The sequence below is a fragment of the Centroberyx gerrardi genome, chromosome 1 (assembly GCF_048128805.1).
Source record: "Centroberyx gerrardi isolate f3 chromosome 1, fCenGer3.hap1.cur.20231027, whole genome shotgun sequence".
In the NCBI taxonomy this organism is placed as follows: domain Eukaryota; kingdom Metazoa; phylum Chordata; class Actinopteri; order Beryciformes; family Berycidae; genus Centroberyx; species Centroberyx gerrardi.
The window spans coordinates 28,844,291-28,857,814 of record NC_135997.1 but is presented as its reverse complement, the minus strand read 5'-3'; the positions used below and the strand labels follow the sequence as shown (position 1 = coordinate 28,857,814).

Genomic DNA, 13,524 nt, shown 5'->3' with positions numbered 1-13,524 from the left:
TCAGGCACTGTCACAGCTGCAGGGTGTCAGAGAAGTCTGGGAAGCCACCAACGAAACAAGTATCAATATTGCTTGTCAGAGAAGTGGGATTCAAACCCACGCCTCTATTCAGAGACCAGGAACACTGACGCTGACGACTCATCCCCCCTGACAGCTGGTGTCAACGGGGAAAACAACTGCAGCAAGAAAAAATACATGGTATTATCTTTTTGGACAACCTAATACAGTTATGTATTAATGGTACTAACTTCTAATGGTACTAACTTCCACCAAAACCCAAAGAGTTGATTTACAAAACTTTACATATCCATTTGAGAAAAAAATAGAATCAGTTTTATAACTTTTTTTAATTCAATATCTTTTTCAACTTTTTGATTTTTTTCTTCCAGAAAATATATGAATTCTGTCGTTTTTTCCCCCCATCAAATTAAGCTTCGGTTTTTCTTTCTTTCTTTCTTTCTTTCTTTCTTTCTTTCTTTCTTTCTTCAAAATGTGTTTTGCATCACAGCCTGTAATCCATTGAACATACAGTGAACCCCCTGAAACTGTATAAGACATACCAGGACAGACAGATATCAGATTGTATTCTACTATATATTAGAAATTAGTATTGATTAGAACGCTAATTAGAATCATATCTATAATTAGAATATTATAATAGCAGTCGTATGGGAGAGGGGATGGCATGGAACAAAGGTCCCGAGGCGGATTCAAACCTACTGTGTTGTGTACCTCATGGTCTGTTCCTCAGCCCTATGGGAAACATTATGCTAAATTTCCATTTAGAGCCTCCCAATAACAAAGTGACCAGATTCCATTTGTTGTCTATGGAGAGGAGCTGGGAGGGATGGAGCATAGAGAGAGAAACTTCATTTATCCCTCATTTGTTCTGCATTACTTCAACTGCAACTTTATGATTCCCATGTGCGAATTCTTTTAGCAGCCAGGTGATAAAATGAACATTGACCACAAGATACATAGGCAGACAACATCACATATCTACAATACATCAGAAACAATCATTCACATGAGCGAACTTTCACCGGAGTGCAAATTTAGCAGATTTACTGCACACGGAATTAATACTGCAGAGTGCAGACAATTCTTTATTAAATGCAAATTAGTGTACTGTAACTGTAATATCTCTTAAATGACAAAAGAGAGCAGAATGTATTTTTCCAACAATTCCTCTTGGGGATAGAGCAAAACTGCAGTCGTAGTTCATCAAGCGTGCAGTAAAAAGTGGGACTTCTACAACGGCTACAGCTGAAGTACATAGTGTGCTAAGGTGACCGACAATGAAACATTTGACAATATTGTTATTATTACTTTTAAGTTATATTATAATCCGCAGTTGGGCTTTTAAAAATAAAGAAAATAGCTAAGACGGATGCAAGCTGCCGCTCCATCCAGCCATGCGTGAATAATCCGGCTTTAACTCGCTCTTCAAGTTGGGAGCAATTTATTTTACATTTCCCGTCCTTGATGAGAAAAGTGTCGTAATGGAGAAAACTAATGGTGGAAATAGTTGATAACAGAGAGTGTGTGAGAGTTTCTAAGGACTGTGCTCAGAGTGACTTGTGTTTTGTGGACGAGGAGACTTTTTAAATCAGACTCAACTTTTATATATCCAGGGAAAGCTGACTGAGAACATTCCGATGTTCTGTACATTTTTCATTTGCCCATGGAGGGTTTGCTGAACCTTCATACTCCTTTTCAGACTCACCCTGCTTCACTCTCATACAGTTCCTCATATTCACACTGGGAGCTGCCCAGTACAACCACAGTCTTCTACTGTCGGCCACTGAGCAGCTCTACTGGAGCAGTTGGAGGTGCAGTGCCTTGCTCAAGGGCATATTGATGGTAGTTGTTGAGGGAGGGAAGATTTTCTCATTAGCTTGTGGGTTTAACCAGTCGTCTGTGATGTGAGAAGTCCCCAATAACATATCTGCTCTCACATCCAAACCAGGGGCCTAGCTTATAAAACTGCATAGATTCCACACTAAAAGGTCACATACGTACAAAAGAAGAAAACTACACATACGCTTTCCATTAGGCAAGTTTGCCTCTATAAATCCCAATCAACCTGTAATTTTGCACACATGAACGAGCCTCATGTCTCATTAACTCCCACAGTTCGCCATAAATGGTTAATGAGGTCAGAGGTTACAAGGAGGTCAGAGGTCAGGCTCAGCTACAGAACAGCAGCTCTAGCTGGTAGCGATTCAGTGTCTTGCTCAAGAGCACTTCAGCAGGGTGGGGGTTTGAAAGATGGACTAATTAATTACTAATCGACCCTGCTCCCCATTGCTTTAGAGAAATTATGAAAATCAGGCAGTAATATACATACAATTTTCCCAAATGCATAAACAGAGTTGTAAATCAATCCAATCAATTAATAAAACTCTTAAGGTTTTGGTGGAAAATTAAAGAACCGTTCTTCTCCAACACACTTCTCCTTCACACTGTGTTCAATGGATGACGCCTTGTGATGCAACGATAATTAAAAAATGAATACAAAGCCTAAATCATGTCATCCAATCTAAAAATGCAATAAAATTATGGAAAAGTAAAATTGATTCGATAATTTCCCAAAAATGGATACTGTATGTAATGTTTGTAAATATACTCTTCAGGTTTTAGTGGAGCTTTAACAGGAGAAGCTGTATGGACAGGGATTTTCTCTCAGCAGGAGGATGTTCCCTATTCATAGTCTACTGGACTCTCAGACCTCCATCAGCCGCGCCTCAGTGCAGCACTGGACCGTAATGACTTAATTAACTGGTTTATTTAGTGGTTAATCACTTAATTAAACACAGTAATTGGGTTGTGAAGGCTCTCTAGAGAACCTGGCACACGTCATTACAAGAGCACAGGCAGGTTCACTTGTCGAGGCTCAAGTCAAGTCCAATTTATTTCTAAAGGGCTTTGAAGCGACAGGTCCCTCACAAAGTGCTTTATAGAGAACAAAAGACACAAATACAAATGAAAACAAGGGAGCGTGTGTGTGTGTGTGTGTGTGTGTGTGTGTGTGTGTGCATATGTGTATATGTAATGTTGAAAAGAACATAAACATCAGGACACAATTAATATCAGCTTCTTCAGAGAATAAATCCAACTGGTATGTTGTGCATATTTTCTGTAATGATCAAACAAAACACAGGATCATTTTTCTAACATCAGATTTACATACATTGACATACAATCCTGAATGCATTTGACAAGTTAAATTTGGAGTGGATTCACATCTGTTCTTGAGGAGATTGACTTGTAAATGTATGTGGTACACAGCCAATCGGATGTTCCTTGGTTTCAAGAGGAGAATGATGGTAAACTCCAGCAACACTGTGGTGTAATAATTTCTGCAAAATATAACATCAGACATTTTGAAATTAAATGAAATGTTAAAAACGTACAGTTGCAAAATGCTATTTAACAGATTGTTCCACATGTGATTCATTCAGCCTGTCTGTCTCCACTGAGCTCCTGTTATCTCTGCTTCAACTTAATAAGCTGCTTTTAAAAGCCTGTTAACCTGGGAGACTTGCTGTATCACATCCCCCCAACTCAGACCCAGCTTCTATAACTTTTCCGCTACGCCTGACAGCATTGAATAAGAAAATCACTCAGACTGCCTATTGATTATATGTGAAGTGCAGCCTTGTGTTTGGCGGCTGAGTTAAAGGGGTCGAGCAGGAAAAAGCAACCACAGCCTCTGGAGGTGAGACAGACAAACTCAGTCTGAGAGGAACCAGACAGAACAGATTCAGCCAGAGAGGAGATGAAAAAAGAGAGTGGTGAAAAATTGATTAACCCAAAGGCAGTGACTGTGTGTGTTTAATGCTCAACCACTCAACTCAGTTCTTGCATCTTTGAAGCACCTAAAATGTTTTTCATTTACATTTACACTTTACAGTTTAGTCACATTACTCTCTGCTGTTTCTGTGACTCTAGAATGATCATGGATGATAGAGAAGTGCTAAGGATATACAAATTAAACTAAGGAGAGAGGAAGAAGTATAAAATATTTTTTCCCCCCCCCCAACACATTTTTTTGTTATTGTATGCACATTAGAAGCCTGATTCATCTCTCCCAGCACTGCAGGTTTGCTATTTTTCTGGGTAGTTAGAGATTGGAACGAATTCTAATTGAATTGCACTCTTAACACTCTCTAATTAATCTGAATGAATTCCAAATTTCTAGGACATTATGAGATAGAGCGTTTGATTGAAGAGCAATTAGTTTAACTTTCTGCCATGTCAGTTTAATAGATAATGACAACCTTCAGCTCAGAGAGCACCTTAGTATACGTGTGTGTGTGTGTCTGCCAATGTATGTTGTGTGTGCCAATGGCTGTATCAGTGTATGTTGTGCATGTGCTTTGTGTGTGTTTGTGTATCTACTGTGTGTGTGTCAATCAGTTTATGTTGTGTTTGTGCTGCTTTTTGCATGTCAATTTAAATACACAGTGTATATTGTGTATGTGCTACATTTGTATGCATGTGACTGTGCATAGGTGTTAATGTATGTTGTGTATGTGCTGCGTGTGTGTGTGTGTGTGAATCTGTGAATGGTGTGTGTGAGCTTGTGTTGTGTGAATGTGTGTGTATGTATGTGCGTATGTGCTTATGTGTGTGTGTGTGTGTGTGTGTGTGTGTGTTTGTTAGGTCAGTGACTCAGTTCATTGCTAGAGGCAATAATTGAGGCATCAATTAAAGGAGTTAACGAGTTTGTTTAATGAGATGAAAACACTGGTTGTGTTTCTGACGTCAGACTCTCCAGACTGCGCTGTTTCTACTGCAATAAGGTCAAACAATTTTCTTTTCCTCCTGTTTCATTCTCTCACTCTTTCTTTGTCTCACTTTATCTGCCTCACTCTCTATCCCTCTCTCTTTCTCACTTTCTCTCTCCCTTGCTCGCTCCCTCTTTCTTGGTCTCTCTCTCTCTCTCTCTTTCTAATTGTTCTTCATGCCCCCCCATTAATGTGTCAAAGGCCTACATGCCTATGAATGCAGATCATTTACCCTGCTTGTATTGGGAACATGTTATTATGAGTGACTTGGAAAAGTTCATTTAATATTCTGTGACCTTCTGCCATCAGTTGTCTCTAGCAGACCACAAAACGACACTTTAATATAGCAGAAACACACAATAGGATGCTGTTTATTTGATTGAGTTGATGATTATGGGTGCAATGATACAGCTGACATACATAAGAAATAAATAACACGAGAAAACAAGAAAGATGTGAATTGTATTGTGTGAATGTGATGTGAATTGTGTTGTCCTTTTCTTTGTGTAATTGTGACTAACATTATTTCTGTGTAATTGATGTGGCTACTGATGTGGCATGACCGGAACATTCATCCATTCATTTGCATGCATGTAGAATATGATTGGAATCTGTGTGTCTCAACTGGCAAATTAATTATTGACTGAATATGTAATATCTCCTGTAATACTGATATACATACTAATGACATTCAGTGTAAAAAACGTTTGCATAATCCATGTCTCAGTCTCAAGGCTTAAAAATGCTTCTTTAACCTGTCTTTCACATCTGTCCTTCATGACTGAAGTGGATTTAACAGGTGAAATCTATAAAGGATCAGGGCTTTCAGTTTACTTCCTAATATTGTGTACACTCAGTATATTTGAAGGTTTTCATTCCAAAATGTTGTTTTGGAGAAATGTTGCTGCCTGAATTGCTTCTGGTTCAGGAATACAGTGGGGTTTAAATTAATATCAACAAAAATTATATGGGGTTGACGTTGAACACAGCCAAGATATTTAATCCCTACCTGCTCCACTAGCTGGCTGATCCTGCACACCAACCGGAGGGAGGAAAGACGATGAGTAAAGTATATCAAATCATTGTTTTATTATACTGAACGCCTGTGTTTGCGCTGTCCTGTGTTGTCCAGACAGTGGGACCATGAAGACTGTGGTGGCTCTGCTGCTGCTCTGTCTGTGTGATCCGGGACAGAGTGACTGCCAGACAGACTGCCTGTCCTGCAGCCACATCCTGCCCAAACAGCTCAGCTTCAACACCATGGTGAGCAGCCCGCACTACCACACACACACACACACACACACACACACACACACACACACACAAGTGGAACTGCAACAGAGAAGAGAAGAGCATTTCGTTTAAATTAGTTTAGTTTAGTTTAAAATTTGGGGCTTAAAAGAAACACTTTTACCACCAACTCAGTCTGTCATCTCTTATTTTGAGCTCCAAGGAAACCTAGAACACAATGCTGCGCAAACTGCACACACACACACACACACACATACACACACACACACACACACACACACACACACGTACTTACACGTACACACAGGTGCACAAACACAGGCTCATCACACACATTCAGGGTCACAGAATGCTGACAGGAGTAATGTTGCATTCTGCAGGTGTGGCGTCTGAATTAAGCGATTAGCATAGAGAGGCCATGGTTTACACACTGAAGCTCAATCCACCACTTACAATTAAACTTGAAATGAATCCATTCAAACATCAAAAATGGATAATTGTTTTGTTCTGTTGTCATTTCAATTCTGTTCCCCAACTGAGTTGTGTCCTTGCTGGTCATCTGTGTTTTTTTGTTTTTTGTTTTTTTCTCTCACCTATACAAATCTGTAACTTGTTTATCTTCTCTCTGTACTTTTTTATCACTGTGTTTTTACGCTCACTGTTTCTAGGTTTTACCATCATACAGATCATTATTTTAAAGAGAGAATTTGCAGGAGTGTGGTGGCATTTCCTTTTACATTTGAACCAATTACTGCCTAATGTCTAATGCCCTATGGTTTAGTTATCTCACAATGTAATAGAGCCAACAAACACACACACACACTCAAATACGCACACGCATACTTATATGGAATGCACGTACACACGCACACATAAAACCACACACACACACACACTCTCACACACAAACACAATCTCTCCACGGGAGTTCTTTAAATTTGATGATAAAACAAGTAGAAGCCCCTCGCCCCCACCTCCCTGCATTCATCCCATCCTCCCTCCGTCTCCCTCCCCGTCTCTGACTCACCAAATTACCCTCTTGGCATTTGAGTTTTAATTTGTGGTGGCTAATTGATTCCTGAGGATAGATGTGCGAGTGTTTCCCTTCTCAATGCGCGATGCCTAGTGGTTATTCCTCTCTGGTTATTCTGCATTTCAGACGTTTCAGCTGAGGACACACCAGAAGACATTTGAAATCCAAACCGATTTTGAAAATTGCCTCATACACATAACCACAGATTTCACAGATTTCTTAGTAGTAAATATGCTGGTGCAGGACAACAGCAACCACAGAGTCTCTGTTCCTGCCCAGATTTTCCCAGTCAGTCCGGGATTCAAACTGATGACCTGCCAGTCGCAAGCCCTTGTCTCCCTAATAACCAGTGTACTGCCTCCCTCTGTGTAGGAAGATGCACATTGTGATCACACAGCTTTCCTCTGTGATAAAGAGAGCTTCTGTATGAAATTACATAGGTGATGCTGAGTGCATCGCAGAGCAAAGCAGACCATCATTTCCCCACTGCAGCCTTCACCAGGATCCCAGGCCTCTCAGCTGATCTTAAACACGTTCAGGGAGTCTTGGAAAGACATGATGGCAGCCATCACACACCTTCCTCTAATCCAGGCAGACAATGTTTTTAGTTTATATTTTCATTCACATTTTAGGCAGTTAGCTCACACTGTTATCTAGAGGGACTTACAATGGTCTTGCTCAAGAATATATGATTGTTGAAGGACCTTTCCTGAATCCATGCCCCCATTGCATCTCCTCTCCTTCATCTCCATCTCTCCTTCAAGACTGAAGTGAATTTTACAGGTAAATCAATAAGGGATCAGAGCCTGGATTCACCTGTCAGGCGGACTCATGGAGACAGTAGATGGTCCTTTGCACAGTCAGTGTTCATTCACAAATGTGGCATTTTAAGCATTACAGCAATCCTCAGTCTTATTCTGGCAAGCTTCTGAGACATAACAACCTTCTCTCTCTCTCTCTCTCTCTCTCTCTCTCTCATACACACACACACACACACACACACACACACCATGTCCATGAGAATTCTTTCAGTGGATGAAGAGGATGGAAGGGAGGAGAAATATTCTGGTCTTTTTGGGACCTTCCTAGACACTCACAAACGACCTCCAGAAATAAATCTAATGCTCTGAATACTTAAACATCTTGAAGTTTAAAATATACATACATAAAATATACCTTTGACATGTAAAAGTGTACATTTTCAGGGCCAGGCACAACTGGAAGTTGTATACGAAGAGTTTTATGACAAGTACTCTTTCAAAATGATTGATAGCACAAGATAAAACCAAATTCTGTGTTTTTTAAAGGACAGTGGGCAACTTATGTTCTTGATTAACAAAATGATAACAACTATATAGACTGAATCGTCAATATTTCAGAGATACTAAATGATGAGCTTTAGGTCATATATTGCGTTTTTGAATATGAAGTCTTCAGAAATGAAATGTCAAATGAATTAAAGGCTGACAAGCTCTCGTCTTCCTCTCTGTCAGGTGTGTCTCATCGAGTGCGAAGGCAACATCTCCCCAGCCTTCACCTGGGATCTCTGTCGCAAGGCAACTTTGTCGCCGTTCTCCTCCATCTCCATAGGGGGCGTCATGCTGAAGAGAGCTCAGGAGGAGGTGGAGGCCCTGCTCCCCGAGGAGGAGGGGCAGGCGGAGGGAGGCCTTCTGACGCCTGTCGCCCTGCAGAGGTTCGACCACGTGACCCGGGCTCTCGGGGTGGACGACAGGGATCTGGGCGGCAGGCTGGGCCAGCTGAATGCCGCCTACAACTCCCAGAATGCCCTGTCCCTGGAGGAAGAGGACGAGGAGGAAGCCGGGCAGGAGGACGGGGACGTCGACGTGGCGGCGAGGGGGCAGGGGGAAGTGGGGCTGAGCGTCTCCAAGAGGTTCGGCGGCTTCCTCAAAGGGAGGCACGGCTACAAGAAGCTGATCTCTCCGGGGAGGTCGTACCAGAAGAGGTACGGCGGCTTCATCGGCGTCCGGAAGTCGGCCCGCAAGTGGAACAACCAGAAACGATTCAGCGAGTTCCTGAAGCAGTACCTGGGGATGAGCACCCGCGCCACTGAGTTCAACAGCGTGTCGGAGGACCTCACCCAGCAGAACGAGGTCTAGCAGATCGCACCTTTAAGCCTCTGCCATAAAACAATACCCCTGGAAGTATTTTCACTGGTCTTGTTTCCTATTTAAATCACCACCCTGTCGAAATTGGCCTGCTCTGACCACACTGTCATTTAAGTAACTAGTACACTTTCCAAAAAGTTTAAATTAAGCCTGTAATGAGTTCTAAGACGAATGTGTATATATACAATACATCTGAGACTCCTGTTGGAGTACTCAAGCCCCAAGACATAGGAATAACAATCCTTTCTCTTTTCTGTCCCTGTTAATGTTACAAACCATTTGCCTTTAACTGTCACAAGTTTCCTAGAGACGTTCTCGACCACCTTGACCTTTCAGTGGAGATGTACCAGTTAAAGGAACTTGGTTCATTTGATTAGTTGTCTTAGTAGTATAACACCAGAAACACGTTTCTTCATTGGCTGTTTAGGATCCTTGGGGGTCCTTGAGTCGTTTCCAGCAAAATAAAGAATTTAATTTCACTGTTTCAGTTTATCTGCCAGATGTGAGCACAATGAGAGAAGGTATGTTTATTGCTTCTCTGATCCCAAGTATCATATCTTTACCTATTGTATTCCTTTCTGTACTCGATCATATCTGAAAACAAACCTCTCCTAAGATGGGGATTCCCAGGGCGAAATCTTCTTACATGGAGGTCTGCCTTGGTATTGAAAATGTGTAAGCACCTCTGGTTTCAGGCCTAGCAGGACCACACTCTTTATTATACTACCACCTTGTGGCTAACATGCATAACACAATCTCAACATTTGTCGGCGGAGCCTTAGTCTACCTAGTTATACAAACCCATTGGTTTATCACTGTGCCAAAACACTACTGAGACAGGGCTGTTGAGACAAGTTTAATGAACAAATCCCTCCTTCAATCCGCTGCAAAATATCACAGCAAAACCAAACTGAAAGACTATACAAGACTCAATATTCATGCGTATATATGCCAATGATCTGTCTGCAAAACTAACATTGTGTCTATAAAAGTGACCATGGTCTCAGTCTGGCTCTTGTGCACAGATGCCAGCATACTGTATGTACAAACAGTGTTTGGAATTTTCTTTAAACTGTATTGGTGTGAATCGGTTTTGTTGCCCACTAAAAAGACCTGTAAATAGATGAATTTGAACATGTCAATAAAGATAGTTTACTATTTCCTTTGTGGCTTGTCATGCAGCAACTGATTCTGTGTCTTGAGGTGTTTTATTCATAGTATTTACTTAGTATTTATTTCTTAGAGTGAGACCTTACCAGGTATATACAAGGTGTTCTTTGGAGTCAAGGTATACATATCAACAGGCAAAAGAGGGAATGAAGCTCATTGTTTGTGGTTAAGAAGGCTGATCTCCCCCAAAAGAACAGTCCAAGGCACACTTCTTTATTGAAAAGGTTAAAAATCCTTTAATATATGTGCTACGCCCATATTATTAAGGATATATATTAAGGACACATTCTTATTTTATAAGCAGGCTAGTCGATTAGTCAACTAATAACACATTCTTATTTACCCTGTCTGGTTGACTAAGAACACATTTCTATTTAATAACCAGGCTATTCGACTAAGAACACATTCTTATTAATTCCAAATTCTTGTTAGGAAGGAGCTGCAGGGAGGGGAGGGCTACACACAGCAGCTCCATTGGAGCAACTGGGGGTTTAAGTGCCTTGCTGAAGGGCACTTTAATGGTAGTTGTTGAGGGTGGGGAGAGCGTTTGTCATTCACTTCCCATACTCAGTCAGAGGATTTGAATTCACCAAATTGTAAATTGGTGAATGTTACAAATATGTGCTACAAGAAAAAGACAACAAAAAGCAAGTAAAACACAATGGGAAGAAATAAAGAAAAAAAAGTAAAGTAAAAAGCAGGTGACAGAAAACTACTTTGCTTTACTGGAAGGTGTGTTTTAAAAGGGCCCAGAGAGTTGGGGTACAGCAGTGCTGTCCAACCATGAGCCATTCCTTCCAACCAATCTCTAGACCAGTTGATTTCACAAATTAGCTGCTCCCTCTCTGCTTGAAGGTGTGCTAATCATTGAAATTAGCTGCTGTGGCGTTTGGTTGGAAGGAAAACCTGCAGACTATTGCCCTCCATGGCACATGATTAGACACCACTGGGGTACCGGATGGCCCACTGGTTCCCAACTCTGTTCCTCTGGACTGCTGGATTTCTATCCTTCTAGTTAACTGTATTGACCGGGTGTCCCAAGTGTAGATCAGTCCTTGATTAGATGACTAGAATATAAACCAGCAGGTCTCTGGGTCCAGAGGACTGGAGTGGGGAGCCACTGTCCTGGTGGTAAGAGAGACAATCATTCATGCATTCATTGGCTTCAGGGTGCTGCATGGAGCCTATCCCAGCATGCATTGGACCAGTGGTGTCCAATCATGTTCCATGGATGATCTAGAATCTGCTGTTTTTCCTTCCAAAGAAACACTACAGCAGATGATTTCAATAATTAGCACACCTTCAAGCAGAGATAGAGGTTGGACACCACTGCATTGGGCGAAAGGCAGGGAAACACAGAGGACAGGTTGCCAGCCCATCACAGACTAGAGACAATCCTGTAACTCAAACATTAGAGGCTCAATCCCTGCAACAGCTGTGTTGCTTGTTGAAGTGTCCTTGAGCAAGACACTGAACCCTTACCTGCTCACTCATTCTTAATCACTCTGGAATAGAGCAGCAGCTAAATGCATAAAAAAGATTTAATGCAAAAGTCTGGCAGGTGTTCCAGAAGGCTTAGTTCTCCATGCTTTAGACACAAATGCAATCTGGGTTTTGAAAGGACCAAATGGGTGTTATTGAACTGCTTTGGGATGTATCTGTTAGTGATAAATTCAATCTATTGAGAGATAAAAAAAAAAAAAAACTATGCTAAAAATTTAGCTGTGGTAGAGTTAGACCAATATATGAGCTCAATATTAGCCTTTAAAAAAAAAAAAAAAAAAGGGATCTGCAGTGTTGCAGTGTGTCCACATCTTGCACACAGGTGTGTATGAATATGTAATAATCATAATCATAGGTAGATAATCATAATAATGATTATTATAATATGCTGGCTTTCAATGGGGAGTTTTAGTGCTCCATGGTCTAAATGCAGATTCAGAGGCTTTTCCATCCTGACTAAGAATAAGGATAAGAATTTTTGCCAAGAAAATGGCCAAATTTTAGGATGTAAAATGTAAAAGTGTGGGTATCGGCCTTCAAAACCCCTATCAGTCAAATCCTAGTACATGGTATCCAGTGATGTTGTAGGGTAGTGTTAAGGATCCTATCTCTGCTACCACCTCTGCAGGCCCAGGTGTGAATCTACCTGGCCCAGGCCCTGGATACAGTAGGTATGACTTTCTTCATATTTTGGATATCTCATTTCAGACCAAAATTCTTCTTATGTAAGATGTGAATACTGTCTGCCATGCTGCCCTCTGCCCTGCATGATGCTGGCCTCTCCATGAGCAAAGAATGACCAGACAGATACCAGACTGATAATACTATTACTAGTACTAATACTACTCATAGTACTACACTAATGGGGATGTTGTTGAAAGCATAAATGCTATTTCGCATGCTGTTGACTAATCATGAATGTTGTCCAGTGTTGTGTATAATGACAATGTTTTCCGTGCAAACTGAATTTCCCTCGAGAGAATAAATGGTAAATGATAATGGTAACAAAATGAGACATGAAACATGAAAACGTTACAAAAGGTAATTTTGGGAAAACATAACACTTTATACACATTTGCCCTTTACTTTTGGACCTTGTTCCTTAGACTGTGTAAATCAGTGCCATCTTTAAATCATTTGTCTAAACGTCAAAACCAAGTTGTACAAAAGACCTTGGTGTAAATTGACTGGCATATTTTATCTTGTATCCAGTTTTTTTTCTTTGTCAATGCTGTCTTTTTTCACTGCTGTTTGGTGTGTTATGTCTCTTTTTGTGTGTCATGTCTCTTTTTATTGCCTGTTAGTTAAGTACGCTGTAATCTATGTTTTGAAACGTACAACATAAATCAAGTTAATTATTATTTCTTTGGTACTTTCATGACCTAGAATTTTTTTTAGAATTTTATTTTAGAAAATGTAGACCGGAAGTCAGGTAAATGCTGCTGCTAGCTTGCAAGGGTGTCAACTATCCATTGCTACTATGTTAAAAAAATAAAAATAAAAATATTACATTATTAAAATATATTCTAAATGACTTGAACGCAGGAAATCTGGCTCTCAGTCTACTGCCATTATGAACAAATGGGACACAGAAATAGATGAAAATGGACGTTTAGATAGTTGACTCCCTTCAAAGCTGTCTGGTTTA

General features: G+C 40.7%; 1 protein-coding gene across 1 annotated transcript; it reads left to right on the top strand.

Moving 5' to 3' along the window:
• The first annotated feature begins 5,930 nt into the window (after nt 1-5,930).
• On the top strand, nt 5,931-9,194 carry pnoca (prepronociceptin a). Its single transcript, XM_071897282.2, has 2 exons — nt 5,931-6,056; nt 8,571-9,194. Exons 1-2 carry the CDS (start codon nt 5,937-5,939, stop codon nt 9,192-9,194), a joined length of 744 nt encoding a protein of 247 aa, XP_071753383.1. The 5' UTR covers nt 5,931-5,936.
• Nucleotides 9,195-13,524: the final 4,330 nt, after the last annotated feature.

What these genes read in the sequence shown, in the direction of transcription:
- pnoca (XM_071897282.2), top strand. Translation starts at nt 5,937, where the DNA reads ATGAAGACTGTGGTGGCTCTGCTGCTGCTCTGTCTGTGTGATCCGGGA. An exon ending in AGCTCAGCTTCAACACCATG is followed by an intron (nt 6,057 to 8,570) that starts GTGAGCAGCCCG and finishes CCTCTCTGTCAG; the next exon opens with GTGTGTCTCATCGAGTGCGA.